The sequence below is a fragment of the Rhopalosiphum padi genome, chromosome 2, assembly GCF_020882245.1.
Source record: "Rhopalosiphum padi isolate XX-2018 chromosome 2, ASM2088224v1, whole genome shotgun sequence".
NCBI classification, from domain to species: domain Eukaryota; kingdom Metazoa; phylum Arthropoda; class Insecta; order Hemiptera; family Aphididae; genus Rhopalosiphum; species Rhopalosiphum padi.
In genome coordinates this window covers 86,713,568-86,737,321 of record NC_083598.1, presented here as the reverse complement: position 1 = coordinate 86,737,321, position 23,754 = coordinate 86,713,568, and the positions used below count along the sequence as shown (strand labels likewise).

The window sequence follows — 23,754 nt, the reverse complement described above, 5'->3', positions numbered from 1 at the left end:
TACCGTATATTATATACTATATAGTATATATAATAAACCGTTGCTATACAACAACAATTTCTCGCGAGACTATACAACGAAATAATAATATCAACACACACATATACACACACAAACGCACATTACGCGCGTGTGTGTATTATATACGTTTTCTAAACGCGGTTATTATAACGTGATAAAAAAAAAACAAAAATGTTTATGTAAAATGAATGTAAATTTTATTAGGACAGGTGTCCTCATTAGCATGAACCTAGACCCGGAGGGAGTTATTGCGGCGGCGGGTAGTACTTACGACGGCATATACACATGCGCGCACACACACACAGACGCATAAATACATACATATTACATATAAATATTACATGTACACTAGGAGTAATTTTTTTTCCTCATCCGACCCGAAACGGCTTCCGTGGCTTCGTATATATGCGTACATCACCTCTTATCGGCGCGGCGGATCTCTGACCGAATACCATCCCTGGCCGGCCGGCAGCCCTTGGGCAATCTCTGCCGTCCGTCGTATTAACGCTCTAATTGTCGGTTATATTATATAGACGCGCACCCGACGCCGCAGCCCCCCCGAAGCCCCCGGCCGGACGCCTTCTCACGCGGGCGCGCGCTCGCGGAACAAATTTCAAGGGGAAAAAAAAATATATATATATATAATACGTACGTATATAGGTATATATAATGTATACGATATGTTATTTCTTAATAGTCCTCCCGCGGACACTATCGAACGGTTCGATCGCAGAGAATATTTTATAATTTTATATATAATATAATATATAGGTATATTATGTGTATACAAAAAAAGTACGCTACAATGGTTTATATACGCGCGTTTATTCGTATATGATAAAATATAATATCGGTGCAGTTTATATAAGTACATTATTGCAGGTATGGGGTATTATACGTTCATATATATACCTATTATAACAGATACAGATACGCCGGTCATCGCGTATTATGTGCTCCGAATTAATGGCCACCCGGGGCCGGATAACGTTCTTAATATATACATACACATATTAATATAATGTATAAAAGAATAAATATTTTTAAATATCAAAAACGATAGAGATTCCGAAAGATTAGAAAACCCACCTGAAATCATATCTACACGATCGACAAACGGCCGATCATCGGCAGACACGTTATAATACGCGGGTGTACCATATTATAATACACGTATAATACGTAGGTATTATACATTATATTAATAGGTATATTATTACTACATAATAATAATATTACAATACACGTCCCTACTACTGGTTATAAACTGGACTTAAATCCGGACGTTAGCGATATTGTCAACACGGACAGGATTTAGTTTACTCTTTACTACACTGTAATGTTTACAATATATCATGTACATACACAATATTAAATATACAGTATAATATATACCACGTGAACAATAAAAGTTATCTTTGTAAATTACAGAAGTATCAATAGACATTGTTTGGTGTCTTATTGAGTGTGTCATAGTGCAAACTGCAAACACATCCTTTACTATATAATCAGCTCGAATATATTAACGACTAACGACAAATGAGTATATAATATATATGGACTTTAAATTAAAACAACTATAGCTAGAAATAAATTTCGTTATATTTCATATTGCGTACCACAGATTTATAAGAAACACGAAAACAAAATAATTATTTATTAATTATTTAGAGATATAAGGTCAACTATAAAGTGCTAATTGTAACTTCATCAAACAGTCAAAATTTTCGTAAATTATATCATATTTCAAAAACATTATGTAATAATAAAGTTGTCAACGGGTGAGACAATAACGGTGAGATACTATGTACCCTATATATAAGTTTCATCTACCCTGCAAGTTAATGCGCTTTAACCAAAACTCTTGCGAACGACAAAATATATCTTTCGGATATATATACATAGGAAACAGAAACCGCTTAACGACTCAAGTACGGTTTGTATTTTAAAGGGTTAGGATCCAACTACCATATAATCATACAACAAATTAAGGAATAGTATTTACATACACAATATTATATAATAATATGTACTTACAGTTTTTTAAATTTTTTTTTAAAATCAAATTATTAAAATAAACACAAGCGTTATGCGTAAACGTACAATTGCAGTTGGTTAATATTTCATTCGGCATAATAATATAATGTGTGTATGTACCTATATTAATTTTATCATCTCTTTACAACGAATATGTTTACAAGTATACTTTTAATCAAGAGTTAAACCTACTAAACCGGAACGTTGTTCAGTTCATGTTTCCACTCTGATCATTTTGTTTTATTATTTATGAAATCGATCAGTTTTTTTCCCACTACATTACATAGTGGACGACGGTGGAAAAAAAATTGATGAAAACGATATTTTAACACGTCAACAAATACGTCTGAAGAAAAAAAACCTAACCGTATAGGTACACTCGTACGCAGTTATTTAGATATGCATATAATTCTGTACATTATGTAAATGTGGACAAGAGAAAAAACGCGTTTTGGTTAATGTTGTATAATTATAGGAAAACTGCTGAGAATATCAATCATTAGATAAGTGCATTAAAAATTGTCAAAAAAAAAAAAAAAATAATAATAATACCGTCTCTGCAATTAATACCTTACAATGCTCAATTTCAAACTTTAAAGCGTCTACAGGAACACAAAGGCACATTATTATTACTATAGAACAGCATAATTAAGTTGAGAAGTTCAAACGTAGTTTCTAAGCAACACATTGATAAAAAATTCCAATGTATTGATATAAATTAATTATATTCCTGATTTGCATAATACATAGGTTTAGTTAATAGTTTGGTTACTTACCACTATTATACTATTATTAATTATTTTAATAGATACTAAATATAACCAATACTCACGCTCTGTTGTAGTATCCGGAAAAAGGCCAAGTCAACAGGTGATGAAAAATGCGAAAACAACAATAATTAATATATACGGTTTCAAATAAGAAATAGGTCGTATAAAAAGTGTTTACTTACAGTGATAGGGTCCTGAGTTTGAGAATAACAAAATCCGACCGGAAACAAAAAAAAAAACATACTGAATTATTATACAATTTAATTAAACTGACTCTTATATGATATTTATACATTTAATGTATGAGTACAAAGCTATATATAGTATTATGTTTATAAATATAGTAACTTTATAAAAAAAAAAAATGTTATGATTAACTGAAAATTGATACTTGATTAAAGTACCAATACATTTTTAAATATTTAGGCATACATTTTTATACACTTAACAATATATAAAATTGATATCTGAGAAAAATATCTAAGAATTAAAATAAAAAAAAATTTATAATCTTCCCAACTGTTTGATAACAATTTATTAGCCGTCAAGAGAAACAGCTTTTTTAAAATAAATATATATATAATGGTTTAAGATTAAATTGAATGCATCAATATTCGCCCACACTTGATAGTTACTATATATATATTATATATATTTTATATATTCATGAAGTTACAAATATAAGTAATAAATAATAATTAGAGGTTCACACATGACTTAAAATGTTTAAATATCACTAAATAAATTTAAATACCTATAGGTACGACATATTATAAGTACTGTAAATAATGTTTGTAATTTATCTTATTAACATGATCTTTATTTCACGCAATAAAAACGTAAAGTATCCTGTTAATTACCGAGTTATTAATAACATGATATCTATAAACATATATTTTGAAGTTTAACGTTGGTTTTAATCTATTCACGGTGAATTGCATTTGAAATTTTTTTTATAATAATATGAAACAAATAAATATATTTTTTGGACACAACGTAAACGTGCAAAATTTAAATCATAGAAAGAGAGAGAGAGAGAGAGAGAGAGAATTAATAATTAATAATGTATATAATTTTAAAATTTAATTTATAATAATAATATATTATATTATATATTTGTTGATTATAATTATGCTTTAAAGTGTATTATTTGCCAATTATACCTACAGCTAAATGTTAATAAAACGAATGATTAACATCATTATGAACGTAATTAAGTTAATGAAACAATGTACCTATGTATAAAATGTTTAAAAAGAATAATAATAATGATAAAAAAAATATTAATTAATTTTAAAATTATTTTTTTAATTTAACTGCAATAAATATGTAATAATGCTACTCGTATAATGTTATGTTAATAACAAATATCAAACGTAAACAAAATAATTCATTATTATATTGTTAATCAAACAATTTCATCAGTTAGAATTGCTATAATTACTCTAACGATTTTTTTAAAAGGTTCGAAAATAACTACAAATTATACAAGTCAAACACGTTTGGATTTATATTCAGATAAAGTGGATATTATACGTATTATATGTTACTAATGTTCCGGCATCTATTAAAGTATTATAAGTTATAATTTATAACCAACAGTCAGATAAACTTTTTGTTCACAATTTTGGTAAATATAAGTGTACTTGTTAATTCAATTAGTATACACAAATACACAATATTAGGTACACTAACATTTAAATCTAATAACTAAATTAAACATCTTTTTAAAAAATTGTTGTTAGTTTAACTTTTTATTCTTAACAAAGTAAAGTATATGTATAAATTATAATATGAAATATTAAAAAAAAAAAAAAACAACAATAGGTATCTTAAAAATGTTGTTTTTTTAATTTTCTCATAAGTTTTTATATCCCTAAGGATATCTACTAATAATTTTAAGGGAGAATGATTGAATTTAATGCATGACATTTTGGATAATTTGTTAATTATTGTAGTTAATGTCATTAAAGATAGACACCAATTAATTTTTTTTCAAATAGTTGTGACATATTTTTTTTTTAAAGTGACCATTTTTAAACTTCATTGGCACTGGAATTTTGACAATTAAATGATATCACTTTTAATCTTATAATTTTATATAAGAGACAGCATATGATAATTAACATATTAATAATTTCAAATTGTACGTTTTAATGTATATAAGTATATTATATAATATTATAATTATTACAATACAGTTCAGTTGCTAAAAAATATGCACAATTCGTAGATAATTCATTGGTAATTTATTTATTTATATAAGAATAGGCCTTTGAATTTAGGGGGCTTGAGTATTATCTAACATTATTTTTTTATAATTTGTTCATGAGTTATGAATTATTTTTAAATTCAAATATCTTACAACGACTATTTTTTTTGTACATTACAATAAAATTTTTATTCATTTTAATAAGTACAGTTAAGAGAAAACAGAGCTTTATTCAGAGTACATTTTTTGTCAAAAGATGATTCTACATAATAATAGCCAATAAGTATCATATTATACTATATTATAATATGCATGCGTACATAATGCACGGTCTAAACTCAATGTCCCATAATGTATATGTTTTTATTTAACATTTAATCATTTTAGTCATTTTACTATTTATGTAGGTGCTAACTATTGTAAACTATTTTATTTTTTTTTAATGTGAAATTTTTAACTCCAGATTTTGGTAGTATGGACGGATTTTACGGTCTACTTATTCATAAATGGAAATCCATTTATAACATATATACATACACACATAGTGTATAAATAAAAGTATCATTAATATAGCATTGTTCTTTATTGAATGATTCATTGATCGAATAAAATTCACTATTTTATAATCTATTATTAAAAAAAAAAAAAAAAATTTTACTTAATTTCTGGTCACAATAAAACATTATATTTATTATTGTTATAATTTTTTAAGTTTTTAATTTCTTTAATGACAATAACGTACATTTTTAATTTCATATTCTGAATTAGAATATGAAATTAAAAATTGAATTATCATTCAAAAAAGTAAAATACTTAACAAAATTGTTTTATTTCGACTGGAAATTAAGTAACTAATAGATTTTGAAATATTGAGTGTTGTTTCATAAAATAATTACTCTATGTATACTTATATAGTTCCGAGTGCTTCAAATACTTAAAATTATAATGTAAAATACATTTTAATTTTCTAAGTACTTCAAGATTTTTTTTTTTTTTTGATTTTATTTAAGTCGCGTGAAATTTATAATAATAATATTCAATAAATTGCATTTAAATTGAATTATTTCGTAAACTAATTAAAAAAAACCAAACATGTGCACATTAATAGTCCTTGGTCAATTATTTGCTTTAAGTATAATTATGTTTTCTTACAACCCATTAACTAGGTACTAATCAGCTTACCTAAAAACATTTTAAAATACAAATAGGAGTAAATAACATTATATAATTATATCTCGTTGAATAAGAATATAAATATAACGTAATATAGCTGCAGTGACGGCAGTAAAACATAATATTATGAAAGGTACAATAATATGTATATTTCCCACATATTTATAAACAAGTACACGAATAAACCTCATCTATCGAGTTTGCCAGATCTGGGGTCACCTAGACTAACTTATGTAGGTATTATATATTAATGTAATAATGTTAAACGCGTTAAATATTCTTCGACATATTTACCGTAATACAACATCACCGCGATTCGCGTAGTTATCGAACTAATATACGAAATATAATTTCTACTCAAAGAGTCATTAAAAAGTTTCACGTAAGCCGTGGTTTTTCGTGTATTACTATCGTTATTACTTTAACCTACCTATAATATTATGGACTATACGACCACGACGAACCGACAAACTCTCGCCGTTGACGACCATCGCATCAACCATCAACGTGTCAATTTACACGATTTTCTCACGGTTCGTCGGGTAAAATCCAACGGTATCATAATATATAATAATATACATCTGGTGGATATCGTGGTATTAATACACTGAGATAAGCACGCAGTCATTAGATCGGACTCCTCCGGTGAGCGAGCGGACGCGGACGCGTGCACGAGAAGAGAAGAAGGCTACCGGTGCAGCGTCGTGGCCATCATTGGCGCGCGCGCGAGCTCCCGAGTGAGATTTGATAAAGACGCTCGGCTCGCGGCAGATATTTTTGGGGGTACCAGCAGCATCACCAACTTGCACCGGCAGCAGTGATTAATAGGAAACAACCCAAAGCATTGTAATTTTCGTCGGTAGGTTTATTATGACGTGTACAGTGTAATGTACACACCGACTGACACTATATATTTGTGTGTGTGTGCGCGCGCGCGAGGCTACCGCGAAGGAACAATATACGAAGAAAATATGAAAATACAAATCGTCTGCGCTCAATTACATAGAATATACGCTATACCACGGGTGCCCATTATCTAGTCACCGTCCTAAGTGGATATTAATAACACCTCTCGTAAACGCATCAGTGGCGGGTGCTCGTCGCATTTGCGTCTCGAATGCCTGTATATACACGATCACATTATTATTATTATTATTATGATCATCATTGTTATTATTTTATTGTATACAATTACAATTATTATTACTATTATTATATTGTTATTGCAGCTCGCGAGAACACGTGTATACTAAGATATAATATTATATGCACGTATATGTACGTCCATCCTCATTGTCATCGTTCTGTAACGACACGGGCAGCAGCAGCAATACTTACTGTTGATATGTTTGTGATCTCTACATACATACCTATACATTATACAATATTATGTGCGATGAAATTTAATAAATTTTGTATTCCTACGTATACTTGTATCACAATATACTATGTTTAAGACTTAAGACTCCACCAACGCAATTAGGTCAACACCACTGACGTAATCGAGTCTATAGTTTAACATAATGTCAATTCCCACTCGAATATATACATGATAATATCGTAAATTCGTAACATGCAGACTATTACTTTTTTTTTTAATATGTCAGTCAGTTAGAAATTAAAAAGAAATTATTTCATAATCACTGCTAGTTATTTCCCAAGTATGCTAAATTAAATTAAAATAAAAACAAATTTCAAAAAATTATGGTCTCCAATCAAACTCACATAAATTCATAAAAATAATATGGAAGTTAATTTATTGTGTAAGTTAAAACTTAATAAAACATTGAAACAAATCATGAAAAAAATAACATGTTTATCTGTAATTTATGCATTTAATAGTATTATTATATGTAATTCATTATGTGTTGAAGAATAAGAAATATTGATGGTTATAACTGTTATAAGAAAATCTAATGAACTATAGAAAAATAACTTATTTTTAAGATACTGTTAAACCATTATTTTCTTTGATAAAGGAGAAAATATGAAAGTTGACCTTTTTTATCTTTTGTTCAAAACGATAAATATTAGGTTCCGGGGCGCTGTATTATCGAGTAAAATAATGTTTACTACATAAAACATTGTTGAGTGATTACATATTTCCGAGTAAAAATACCTGCCAGCTATAAAAATATATATATATATTGTATTTGTATTTATAAATGTCATTACTCATTAGTGACTTGCTGAAGTTTGAGAAAAAATGAAGCAATAGAGAAATCAGATTTTTTTATCATAATAGAATATAACATAAAAATATAATTGTAGCTTAAAAATGTTAACACATCATTATATTATAAAGTATAAATCACTTGTTTTAAAATTTGAGTATAGAGCGATCATTGTGTTAATTTTACTATGTGTTATTTATTTTTTTGAGTCTATTTTATAATATATATAATATATTAGTATTCCAAAATATAATTAAGTTTTCAACTTTGAGGGTAGTTTTTAATAAAAAAAATTGAATCTATTTAATTAACAGTATTTTCCAGAATAATTAAAAAAAAAATTAAAAATTAAAGAAAACTTCAATTTTGGAAAAAATAGTTTTCGACAAAATCGATAATTTTTTCAAAATACTAATCAATGTAGATATTTAACATTTTTACAAAATATTTATATAAAATTTTTTTATACACAATATAAATTTCAAAATATTTTGATTGTTTTTGATTTGATTTGTTAATTTACAGCTATTTGAAATTTTCCAATTTGTATTTTGTTTTTATAAATTTAGATCAAAAATTATTTACTAGGTAAAAATGCTCGAAAATTGAATAAAAGGTTCGTCATATGTTGTTCATATGCTAATTAAAAAATATTAGCTTTATATATAATATTATTATATTGAAATTTTTACATTGCATAATCACTCGTAAAATAACAATTCCTACTCAAACGATTTTCGATATTTTGATGTATCTAATATCTAATTCAAAAACTATATAATAACAATTATAATTCTTGAAATTTTCACCAAATTTTTATTGGAACAATAAATATATGTATAATATAAATAGATTTTTACTGTTGTACTTGAAGCAAATAAAGATAAATGTTTTAGTTAAATAAGCCAATTTGAATGGTTATATATACGTGGAATCAGAAATAATTGGGAATCTTTAAAAAGGCATTAATTCAATATTTACACAGTACACTTCAGCAGATTAATAGTTAATCAAAAAAGAATTAAAGTGTAAAGTTATTTTAAGAATCAATCTACTTACCAACCAAAGGTAATTTATATCTAATCTATAAAATATTATATAGATCCTTTATAACCTTTTTCAATAAAAAATATGTTTTTGAATTTTGTGTGATTTTGATATCCAAAAATAATGAAGATTTCGCAAGTAAAAATAGATGCTAACTTTTTTTTATTAGTTTTAAACTATAGAAAAAATTGATACTTAAGTAAAATTAATAATTGAAAAATAAATCACATGCCGCACCATTATACCTATTACAAAAAAAGGTAAGTACTAGCAAGCTATGACTTACGGTTTAAATATAGTTGCTCAACCTGCAGCCAAGCTGAAAGTTGCCAAAATGTTTAATAAATGCTGCAGGTGAAAAAAAAAAGGTAAAAGAAAGAAAAATAAACTTACACGATATTTTGATATTTGAGGATGTTATATCTTTATATTATTGTCTAAACTCTAAACTACGTGTCTATGTCTATTATAATTACGAAGGGGTGGAGGGGGATCGTAAATCGGTGGAAAAAATAAAGTTGTAAACCAGTTCAAAATTGGACGTGGGGTTTGTCGTAAACATTATACAGATAAACTCAAATATTGTGTTTTTTTTATAATTATAATGGTCGATAAAAAAAAAAATGATGCAATAAAACTAAGCTGCAGTAGGATTTACGACACAGAGTAAACAAGAACCGTAAATCATTGAGCGAACCAAGACTATATATATGTTTAAGAAACGGAGCGTGTTTTTGCGCCGAAAAGTGCAGCACAGCTATAATAATATAATAAGTATATACATGATACATACAAGTATATAAACGGCGCGCGTCTAGTATAATTCAGTGACAAAGTCGCTCAAATAATAATAAAAATACTTCTATCAAACGACCGGATGTCGGAAAGAAGGAAAAAAAAATTAACCATCAATAAATTACCGGCGTCCGGGACTTAACGCTTTTTTCACCTTGGTCCGATTTCTAAGCATTATATTATACCGCGAGCGCTCGCGCCGGCCGGCATGAGAGGATCTCAAATTATTATTACAATATCGTATATAGACGCATCGTGCGCGCGCCCGTTGTTTAATGGGCTGTTTAATTGCCAGACCGACGACGACCGCCAGCAAATACCGTGGCGAATGCTTTAGCTACAGGGTGTCCCTGAAAATAATTGTTTTTTGTAATTGTTCGAGTAATTAAGAACTCGAGATAACCTGATCGTTTTAAGGTCAAATTTTTCTCGAACAAAAAAAGTGCAAAGCGCTAAAGAATTTATTTATTCAGGTCTATTAATGTTCATACATATAACGTATAGAAGGATCAGCGTATACCGTTGATGATTTGGTCTGTAACTATATATTATAAGTATATTCTGAATGAAAATTAATAATTATTTGGCTTTCTAGTTTATCTGAAAAATAGGACTCAACGGCCGACCGCCAACATCAAATCCAATATACTGCATCAGTTAGAAGAAATGTTATATTTGGGTACGGTGACTTATACAAGGCGAGACGACTGTTATTGTACACTGTATATTATACGAATTTATATTAGTATTTTTTGATTTTATACACACAGTGCGAGTGTGTGCAGTGTGTTTTGAAAGGAGGAAAAAAATTATTACACACACTCATGATATACGTCGTCGAGGGTATGTATAATTGTGCGCACACACACATATAAATATAAATATAAGAAAAAAAACAAAATAAATAAAACAACTGCTCGGCGACGTCTCCTCCGCGGCCGGTCCTCGTAGACGGTATACGTACGGGTCTTGGCGGCGACGGACTTTTAATTACGACGTCGTTTTCGGCGACGTCGACGGTATTTTAGGATTGGGTGTCGGACAGTGGCCCGGTGCCAACAGGACCGAAGATTTAGTGGGTTTAGCTCGCATTCTCTCCCCCCTCTCCTCCAACCACCCCCGATGACCGGGATTGCAGCACGCGGTTTTCAAACGCCGCGGCGCGCCGATGGCGCATATGATATCGTATAAATATAATATATCTTCATTGTTATATAGTGATATAGTTTTGTACGACTACGAATTATATCGTTTCGTAATACACGTATTTATAAAATATTTGATCGCCGCTACCACCGTTAGTGAATTCTATCGGATATATTAAAACGGTTAATAACAAAAAAAAAAAAACGAAAGTCTTGCTTTCGCGCGTACGATAATATTTTTTATTAAGGTATAGGCATATACCTATTTGTAGGTATTAAATACAAAAATTATTATATTTTGAACCACACGTACAGGTTATGGTTTACGACGTCAAATTTCATTTCGATCACTTAAACGTATTTTACAACAGAAGCGAAAAATCGTTAAAATTCGTATATAAACTATAAAGTAAACACAAATATACAGATATATAATAAGTCGTTTTAATGTATATTTTGAATAAAGAAAAGTTAGAATATTTGGCGCGAAAGTCGTCGCATAAGGTCGGACTATTATTATATTATTATTATTATTATTATTCACGCCGCATACCAACGTTATCTTCAGAGAATTTTCCGTCGTATATAATCGAATGCGTTAGGTTTAGTAAGTCGTGTAAGACGTCTTTTGCACAAATTCAGTGTACTGTCGAGTACAATTGTTTATACAACGTATTGTATACGTGAAAATGATTTAACTTGTGGTTTGTAAATACATTTTTACCTATTAAACGTGCACATTGTATACGTCGTCGTGTATAAAACAAACAATAATCGACACGCGTGACCGATATTTTACTGGATATAGTATGTATTAACAACGATGATAGAAGAAACGCGATAAGATTTCACGTTAGGGGCGCCGTTTCGAAGTCAGAAAATTCGACAGTCATTCCGCTGCATCCGCAGATTGCCAAGATTCCGATGCTCCGTCGATGACGCCCACCGCAAGTCCAACGCGCGTCCCGCCGCCGCGGCCGACCCTCTTCCACCGGAGCGCGGCATCGTCCCCTATTATATTATACAGCCACGCGTTTGTATGCGATAAATAAAATCGGCTACAAAACACACAAACACACACACACACACACATACACACGATTAACATAAATGTGCGGTTAACGACCAAGACCGCGTGATACGGAATATAAGTATGTAACTATATATAAAAAAAAAATAATAAGAAAAAACAATAAATAAATAATAAGAAATAAAGAAGAAATACAAAACAAAACGAAGAGGAGGATAAATACCGAAAGGAATTCGAGAGACTGCAGGAGAGACAGAGACAGAGACAGAGAGAGAGAGAAAGAGAGAAGAGAGAGAGACTGTCTTCGCCGTCGTCGACGCATAGACTTCTCCTCTCCGTACATGTATAAATGCACACGCACACATGCGTATAATACATATATTACACACACATATATATATATATATATATATACATAGTGCGCGTGCGCGTGTGTGTATTGTGTAAAGCTTGGGAACATTATTACCCCTTGCATAGTTGACCGCTCTAAGTGCATTTGCTTGTCGGGACCGACCCCGACCCCGTCCGCCGCGGCGGCCCGGCCAATGGAAATATCCTCCTCCGGGTTCGCCGCCGCCGTGCACTGTTTTATTATAAACACACAACAATTAATTACCGGATCAGATACGGATACGGATCGCCGCCGTACGCGATTCTCATTTGAATCGGACGATTTATTATCCGCGAGACTATTTTTTCCCGCTTCCACTTTTCTTCTCTATTTTTTTTCCCTTCTTCGGTTTTCACTTCGTAAAATATCGTATGCATCACGCGCACGCGACGAGTGTGTGTGCGTGTGAGTGTGTGACATTGAGCGTTGTATAAAGTATATAGGTATTTACTTTTATATAAACCAGGTACCTTTACATATTTAATTCGATGTATATACTCACCGCAGGAGATTTTGGCGCAAATTTCAAATTTGAATTAAACCGCTTTTTTTACAGCGAATTCTGTATACGACAGAAGATATTTTTTTTACACATTATCAATAAACACACGGATTGCTATCTGTTCAACGTATCTACATAATAAATAAATACAAGCTTAACTACTATATTTTACGTATTTTATAATTTCTATATTAAGTCTTTATTTTTCACATTTCTGCATCATAATATCGCAATAACATTATATAACAAAATTGCAGCTATAACAAGTAATTTCAAATTACAGTATAATAATATAGTAGTAGCAGTCGTTTTTGTATGCTTAATTCACTCTATAAAATTATTTAAATGATTTATAGGTTTTATAAAAGAATCATATTTATCACTATACGAGTATGTACAATTAATAAAATATTGCGAAAATACTGCAATGAATTATATTTTACTCTTAAACGATTGATATTTTCAACACGTCGATATGAAGTAAATCTGTAGTTTTTGATTTAGGTATAGGTACAAATAATACCGTTTCGCCATTGTATTCATTGATGCAATAAAATAAGTAATTCTTGAAATATCGTATTGTTCTTTCGTTTTAGCGCGTGAATAATTTAACGTGCACAGAGCAGAGCATTCTAAATCCTCAGGGAATGAGTTGTATAAAGCGAAACTTCACAAAAAGTTTGACTTTTTGCCTTTGTTCGTGAGATTCCTGGACATCTGTTCTTTTGACTTGTTGGAAAACTCGGATTTCCGGTCACGGCCCAAGAAAAGGAAGAGGAAAAAAAATCGAAATAGATTAGCCGGTAACAATCCATTATTTTTAGATTAAAGTGTTATTTTATTTATGGTTCACACCACTGCCGCCATTGCCGGACGGGTTCATGATTAATGACGTTGGGTTAGCTTTATTGGCGTTAAGAGGGGAGATGAAAGAGCGGAGGGGTTGTATGTTAAGAGATACGACGAGGCAAATAATAATATAGAAATAATATATATATATATACACGCGCACACATACGTGTAATACGTACATATCTACACGGCGAGACGCCAGTCTAGGATCGGAAATGATAACGACTCGGCCGGATATTTGATTAATCGTACACGGTTTCCTCTAGAGAGACGAAATAAAACTTAATGACAACCATTAGTTTACGAAACGAGTTAAAGAAAAAACATACAGTTTTTTATTTTTTTGTCAATAGAAAATGAACGATACACGAGTTGTGCAGGAGTGAGGGTACATAGGAAGGAGTGAATTATTTTTTCGTTAAACCGAGGTGGTTTTAGGTGTTTTTTGTAATTGGTTTTTGATTTGACATACAGTCAACCATGAATTTGTTCAACAGAATAATAACGAGTCGAAAACGGCCGAGAAAGAGAAATGGATATATTAAATACAAATAGAAAAATTCTAACAAAAAGCTGTTTCTCGGCCAATCGATTTTAAATCCATCTGAATAATTAAACGTTACTTATTACGAAGAGGGTCGCATATACGTTTCGAAATTTATTTAATAGAATTTAGGGCGGAATTTAATGTATATATTATTTACAGTTTATTTTTTTATAAATTACCACCGATATCTTCCCACTGATTTTATATGAACGCTATGTAAATAAAATCCTTTTAAAATATATTTATAAATTGAATAAGGTTTACGCACTAGTCCCGGATTAAAGTATAATATTTAAATGTATAGAATAAATTATAAATCCTTGAGTGCGTACATATATTTCAAAATAATGTAATCATCATATTACACTGAACCGTATTTCAAACGATTAAAATGATACGGAGTCAATTTTAATTTCTCTAGCATATGACATTGTTACAGTTAAAAAATAATTCGAAAAACTAGGTTGTTAATCTTGACATGAAATAACCATGTATTTATATGGCCAAACACGATGTAAACGACTTGTACACCACGATTAGCGTGCGGATAATACGATCGAGTACAAATTTGTGATTGAAAGATTATTATCTACGCTGTATAATGGCGGTAACTTTGTGACTGTCAAAGTTATTGCTATCTTTATAATGAGTGCCGCTTAATCATCAGATAATCCATGGGAACTTTAAAACAGCTAGTTTAATCAGTAATTACGACATCAATTGAATGTTGTTTATAATAATAATAAAACAAATAAAAATACCTAATTAAAAATACTAGCTAATGCGATAGTGAAATCGATTATATTGGTATTTAGTTTTGTGATGTATAAATCAATAATTACACATAAATTTACTTCCTTATACTCATGTTGAAATTATTTATTACAATTTAAAATTAAAAGCTGCGATTAAAAATACTTAGTGTTTAGTGTTTTAATCATATAAATATTTAAAAAAATATTAGATATTACAGGGAAATCTTTCGATGGAACGTTTTGACAGGTGAAATAAAGTATAAATCTACAAATACTGCATTTTATATTTAATTTAAGAAAAGTTATTTCTTTTTAAAGGTTAAAAAAATTTAAGTACGAATAATACAGTTAAAACAAATACATTATAAGAAAAGTTGAGACTATATGTTATACATTTTCTTTGAATATCACCAATATGCTCTTTACTTAAGACTAATGTACTATTATTATAATATATGAACTAGGTATATTTTAAAATACACTTATCATTAAAATTAATAATAGATATTTACAATAATGATGCAAATATTTATAACATTAACTCATTTTGATGTTAAATCTAATTTTTCTATAAAAGTATATCATCGATACTGCTTGGAATCTACAGTAGAGTATCCATATTATGGAGAGATTTTATATTTATTATACACTGAATAGTATTAGATGTGAGAATGAATAGTAAAAATCTTATAAAAACTGACTAACTAATTATTAAAACAAAATTTATATCCATATAGAAAGGGGAAGAACAAAAATAAAATCATAAACAAAAGTATAGGCACTCCAATTAAGAAGATTGTAGGTGTAAGTAAAAATTTTTTAAATTTAATTAAAATTACTTATGATAAAGCGTTTATTGAATTTTGAGGTATATTATGTAATTAAAATTAACAAAAATGATACATCTTATAAATTTTCTGAAAAGATTTATTTCATAACAAAAAATATATTATGAATATTGATTATTAAATATAGTATAATATAGCCAATATAGGTATGTTTTAAAATCAATTATGAGTAGTCTTATAGTTCAATAACTCGACTAATTTGATATCAAAAATCTTAAACTTGTCAATAATAATTATCTATAACTGCATATAGAATTTAAATATAGAAAAAAGTATAAATGAAAATAATTTGTTAAATAACTTGAAATGTTCACAAAAATTAATTTATATATGAATTATGATTGATATGGTTTTTAATGTGATCTATGTTTAAACTCATCAATTTTTGTTAATTAAATACTTGTTTTAACAGCAACTGACATTATTGACAAGGTATTGAGGGTTTGTAAACAATAAAAAAAAAAATGAAATTAATTAATAATTTACTATATTATACTATACAATGTTGTAAAAACGAACACACATTTAAACTTAAAACACGTCATTCATCATTTGACCAGTGTCATAAATTATGTGTATAGAAAACTTCTTAGGGTAAATAATATTTCATATTATAATGTTAAAATTAACTAGTTTTTACACTAAACAATTTTGGTGGTATAAATAATAACTAGAATGCATTAAAATCAGATGGTGAATCATCATACGATGAAGGATAATACATTCATAAAAAGTACTCGAGATCGTATAATAAACAATAAACAATACATTATTTAAAAATTTAGTACAATAAGCCTTGTATAGTATGTATATTGTGTGCGAAAAATAATGTTTTACAAAATGTCAACGCGCGATATATAAATAAATCTATAAAGTATATAATATATATATTACATACTATATAGGTATATCCATATAGTTTCAATAGTAAACGAGGGAAGAATCTACGTGAAATAGTTTTTTTTCGTATCACAGAATAAGATGTATATATCCAATTGGTGTACAAACGACAAACGTACCTATAGACTATAGGTATATATGTGCACTTAAACTCCCAAAGCGTGCTGAGTACTGAATAAGGGTGTGTTTTCGTCCCTTTCAGTTTTTTTAACTTTTAGATATCGAACCCCTAGGCTATTTTGAAGAACTTTTTTTGAGAAAAAGTACATACTTGCAAACTTTTCTATAAGGCGCGCCCCTATTCGAAAGATACTAACACAGACATATATTGCAAACTTGTTTGACGAGATTAAAACAAATTTAAAGAACGAATTATTGTCGCCTAGAAACAATCGTTAACGTTAATAAAAATAAGTAAATAACCATTTATAGAAGTCATTGATAAAATGTATATTAATTTAAAGTATATAATTATATTATTATTGCATTTCTTCTTTTTTTATCTGATACATATACGATTTAGTACGGTTGTGGCGTAAAATACATACGAAATGTCTTTTGAGTATAGTTTTTAAATCGATATACCAGTATAATAAATTTATTACCATATAATTATATCGACAATAATCGTTTGAGGTAAACCTTTCGATTATAATTTACAATTAATTGTACCAATGGTAAAACACATAATTGCACATGAAATATGTCATAAAAAACGCGATAAATATATTTTAAAGATTAAACTTAATTGACGAACACGTGTATTGTGACACATTTGGACGAAATAATAATACAGTGACGGCCGTTTCCACGGTTTAATGTCCCTATTTTCAGAGACTCGCGACAATTTTCTCAAGAGTGTATTATACATATAGAGAGACTTTATCATAATTTATAGGCCTCGTATTTGCCGCGTAAGAACGGCAAACAGAAAATAAAAAACCAAAACGCACATACACCGCCTGCACAGCAACCTCGATACAGTGGACAACCTCGAGGCCGGCACACCGTTTCTACCGGTACGGAGCACCGCGACAATTTTATACAGACGCGGACCGATTTGTATCAAAAACGTAATAGGTATATCGCCGGCGATCTGCGTGGTGCGGCGGGGGCGGCGCGCCGCCAGTCGGTCGGACACGGCGCACGGCGGGAAAATAATACATAAAATAAAGTGTGTATGCGGTTTATAATATATATATATATACATATCGGACCGGGACTCGGTCGCGCTCTGAATCGCACACGCCACCGCCGCCGCGGCGAGTCCTAAACTTCTATAATGTGCGTATATACACGACGATAAAACAGCGCGCGGACAGACGAGCGAATGGACTGCTCTACCTTTCTCCTCTCCCGTATAGAGGCATGTGCGTTTTATTTTTTTCGGATTACTATTTGTCGCACGCGAAAAGCTCCGCTGTCGCGACCGACCGTGACCGCGCGCATCATACACCTTTATAACCCATACCTAGGTCGTACATAGGTAATATACAATTGGCGATATGCGGACAGCAATCAGCTCGGCAGATAGACGCGCGTATTAATAGTTGTATTAATCTCGCGCGGGGCGAAGAAGACGACGGACACGCGTAATAATATAATATTATAATAATATTATACGGAGTAAATAATATCGCGTACATATTATAATAGTGATATACGTAAATACATATATATATATATATATACACACACGACCAGTATACAGGCGAAGGGAGAAATCGTGCTTCCAATTACTCGGCAGACCTACACGACGACGACGACGACTACTACCTATATACACTTTATACATATAGTGGCACCACTGTATTTTATATAAATTGTCGTCTGTGTGTGTACGCATATGCGGCTACTATATAATATAATGCGGGGACCGCGTAACGTTAATTAGACGTCAGCCCGGGGGACCCACCGCGTCGACCTCGGCGCGCGCTTCGTGTGCACCGCGCGAGTATATACGCTCGCTGCAGTGTATATAGGATGAGGTACTCGTGTGGCGTATATATGACCTATCCGCTGGCGCCCCGAGACTGCCTCGTAGGTATAATAATAATAATATATACCCGTGTGCGCGCGTATTATTGCCGCTGCTGCTGCCCCGGCGATCGCAAATTAATACCGTCGTCGTCGTCGTCGTCGGCGTCGTCGTCGTCGTCCGCCCGCAATGCGTCCCGCCGCTGAATTAACATACGCCGTGTCACCGCCGCCGCCGCCGTCGCGCTGTGCCCCTATTGTTGTGCCGCCGCCTTATCGCGGGCCCACATCTCCGGCTGCTCCGGCGGCAGATAGTCGCGCCGCCACGTCCGCGGCGTGTGCCCGATTTGCGAGCCCGCGTGCGCGCGCACACGCTCACGCACAAACACACAAACACGAGAGAACGCGCGCGCATCAGCGCACGAGAGGAGGTGAGGGTTGGATATTATAATAATACGAACACTATACGTATAATGCGATATACGTAGTGTATGTGTGTAGTGAGCGCCACCACCCGCGAGCAGGGTGTTATGGGTTTGGGCACGCGAGAGAGATATAGGGAGGAGAATGGCTGGGAAGTTATAATCCTGTATATATATATATATATATATACGCCGCGTCAGATTATAGTGTCCGCGTGTGATCGCGAAAACCGTGTAGGTATATGATACACATACGCAGTGGTTCGAGACTTTTTTAACCGAAGAATGTGTGGGAGGGGAGGGCTTTTCATGTGTGTATGGCACACGTGTTTTAGCCAGAGACGTGCTTGACAGTCGAAACCTACGGGGGAGTGTCTTATTTGTTACCTACCTATAATCGAGGGGAAGACTTTAGAGGCATACCGCACAACATTTACTTTACACTATCGGATTTATTAAGACTACCTATATAGTTATATAAAATGAGTTCTGTGTAATTTAAGGTAATTAAATGTATTTGCGACAAACCACATTTGGTTATCCTGCTGTATTTAAACTGAGAAAAAAACGTTTTGGACATATATCTAAAGTATACATCAATTTACGGTTAATAGAGTACTAAGTTAAATTATTTAGTAACGAATACATTTGGAAAATTTGTATATATTTTTTTAATTTTATTAATTAAACTATTTATAGAAAATTTAAAAAAGAATTGTTTTAAATAAAAATATATTTTTGTATCCTTTCACTTGAATAACGTAGGCATATTATATTTATATTATACTGTTATTAAAATATCTATACGTTTGTCATGATGCAAATTGCGAAATTCGATGTAAATATACTAAATTTAAATAACCAAATCCAATGAAAATCGAATAAAACTTATAGAAATCTATTAGAGATCACTCGGAGTGATTTGTTTTGATAGCAGACTGCAGCAAATTGAGACTGGACTTACACGTGCTTTGAAGCATATCAATATAATAGCAAATGATAAGACACTGTTGCCTGATGTTACATAGTGTTCATATATGGATGGGTGTTTAAACTAAATATACTCTAGCGGATACACGGTGCAATCATAGGGTATGGTACCACATCGGAATAGATTCAATAGGTCAACCTGCAAACGAGCGAGCGGAAGACCCGATTTCGACTAGTGCATAACATTATGCATAAGAGCGGGTTTATTATAATATTATATAAACATGGGCAACACGTTCGGGCGGTATATATACTATATAGCAGCGTAAGTTTACGGCGTGCATGTACGCGTATATATAATAAACGTATACACGATAATAATATTATTGTCTTGGTCCGTTTTCTTTTGGTCGCGTGCATTTTTCTGCGGTCGAAATGTCACGCGAGCATAAATTTATCGCCGGTCCACCATTGTGAACCGCGGGGGTACACGACGACGACGACCGATCGCGGTCACGATCCCATTGTCGACCGGAGTTGTGGCGGCGGTTGCTGCGGATGACCGTCCAGGCACAGCAATCGGTCTACATTTTTTAATTTTTTTTTTTTTAAATTTCCGTAAGATTTCAACTACCGTCTCCCAACACAGTGCACTGGCGAGTGTGTACGTATGTATGTTATTTTTTTCTTTTCCCATTTTTCGTTCAACAGTGCGGTACAGGTGACCAATTAGCAAGCGAAATGAACATGTTCTCGGCGGCGGCGGGAGCATTGTGTGCGCGTGTAATGAACGTTATCTATACACATCGGCAGTATAGGTATAATATGTATGATATGTGTATGTGAGTGTGTGTGAGTGTATAGTGACCAGCAGCCGCCGTGGTCCTGGAAACAATGTGTACGTGTACACATATACATGTGATATTATAACCAACCTACCTACCTATAGCCGTTGCTGTCCAGGGAGCTGAGTTACGACAATATTATTATTATTATTGTTTTTATTATATTATTATGTGTATATATACGTCTCCAGCGGTAATGGCGGCCGTGTGCCCCGGGAGCTGAAATACATGCGCTTATCTTAGAAGAGATTTTTTTCAACAGAAAACGCTGCGATGAAAATGAAATTGGATACTGTATAGTAGTAATAATAATAATCATAATAATAATAATATGACGTCGTCGCTATATTGCTGATGCTGGCGCATCTATTTCCGTTGTTTTTTTGGCTTATTCTGAGATTTTTCAAAACGATTCTTTTTTATTATTATTATTTTAATTCTTTTTTTTTTAGTCTCCCTCTTTAAATGACTTGTTGACAGATCCAAACGTCAACAGGGCTGTTATGTCCGTTAGCGCGCCGTGATTAAAAATCGTCCTCGCAGTCGGGACAATAAACGACGACGGTGGGTCTGCAACGTATACACATCACGCGGTTAGCTCTTCTCTTATATTATTATTGCTCCGGTTTGACGACAGCGGTTTTATTTTAATCGCACATACGATATTAGAACGCGACACGTTAGAACGATATCATTATATAATAACAGTAGCAGCAATTCGTCGGTAAACTTGGCTAGGCTACTCAGTCAGGAATTCTCGCAATAGATGGCTGTGATGGCGAAGAGATACAAAAAAAAAAACAGTATATTGTATATATTATTATGTTATTAAACTATTCTCCTATATTATGAATATGCAGTAAAGTATGTTAAAAATATAAATAATACAAACTAGTTTAATTCGCCTGTCTGGGAATGCATGATGATTAAACATACATTATATATATATATATAGTGTATATAATATTATATATACATATAACTACACAGAAACTATAATATACAATACAAGATGTATTCACTATAACCGAGTATAAAACGAAAAAAAAACTAGAGTTTTAATCAGTTTTAATTAAAAATATAAAAATATGTATACCTATTAGGACATTATATTACAAACCATATACGAATAAGTATTCATTTTGATTTAAATATTCAATATACTACATAAAATATAGGTTAATAAATATAATAATAATACTGTTATACAGAGATAATACATTTATATATTTCGTGAATAATTTCAATTCAAAAGCTGCAATATAGTTACTGTATGAATCTGCAACGCAATTCAATTTTTTTCAAACCTAATTAGGTATAGGTAGTAAATAAATACTATAAATTAGATTCATATCTAATAGTTTTTTTGTTTGAAATCTTAATGAATACATTCATTAGGTAAAATAATTTATATAACGTGGATAATTAATTTAAATCGTTTAATCTTAAAATACAGCCAAGTGTCACTAATGGGTGGCTTCTTATTCACGCATTATCCATGTCCCTCAAATCATCGCACATATATTTAAAGTGAAAATGTAGGTACAAATGGTATATTTCAAATACAGGAAAAAATGTTTTGGATATGCATATTATTATTTTAGGACTGTCCTATATAGAGTATAAGTAAATATATAATTATATATATATTATTCAATATTCATTCAAAATTAAAGTCGTACAGTCCATAAGTTAATTTGCTATAATATATATATATAGGTACATATTATAATGGTAGTATGTATTATTTTTATTTTCATTATACGTATTTAAATAATATTTTAAAAATAAAAATAAATTACATTGCACCAGTTTTTAATCGATTAATAAAATACGATAAAATAAATATTTTTAATTTTTACTGTTGACATCATTTATTACTAATTATAAAAATATACCTGTCACGAATTATCTTTAAATTGTAAATTAATTATTCTTAATTCAGTAATAAGTTTATAACTAATAGATTAAAAAAATGCTTAAAAGAATTCAGTTCATTATTATCGACAAGTATTTGAATTATATATAATACAAACTAAACTGAAACAATAAGTCAACCTAAACATAATATTCTGTTCCGCTTTTACAAATTTAAAATATAATTGAATGCTGCAGTTGCATATACATTTATTATTATAAGTATATGTATATGTAGATCATATCAAAAACAATTCAGTGTTATCATAATAAAATAATTTAGTTCGAATAAATTGTATTATGTTATAGTATAGTATAGTATAATGTATATACTATATATGTATGTATAGACAGAAATCGGGTTTCATTCAATGCGGAATTAGTATACGTATTTATTATTACGGCCAACAGTGATATCTTGATCAGTCCGGCTGTAGGCAGACAGCATTGTTCTCGGGAGCACA

General features: G+C 31.0%; 1 protein-coding gene across 2 annotated transcripts in view; it reads right to left on the bottom strand.

Moving 5' to 3' along the window:
• Window positions 1-2,854: 2,854 nt before the first annotated feature.
• LOC132922007 (ankyrin repeat domain-containing protein SOWAHB-like) overlaps window positions 2,855-23,754 on the bottom strand; it is a 55,416-nt gene continuing 34,516 nt past the window's right edge. For both annotated transcript variants that reach the window (XM_060985305.1, XM_060985304.1), the window contains 2 exons: window positions 3,011-3,022; window positions 2,855-2,893 (listed from right to left, as the gene is read on the bottom strand). In XM_060985305.1, coding sequence (XP_060841288.1) covers window positions 2,870-2,893; window positions 3,011-3,022 — 36 coding nt within the window. In that variant the 3' untranslated portion in view covers window positions 2,855-2,869. The remainder of the gene's footprint in view (window positions 2,894-3,010; window positions 3,023-23,754) is intronic.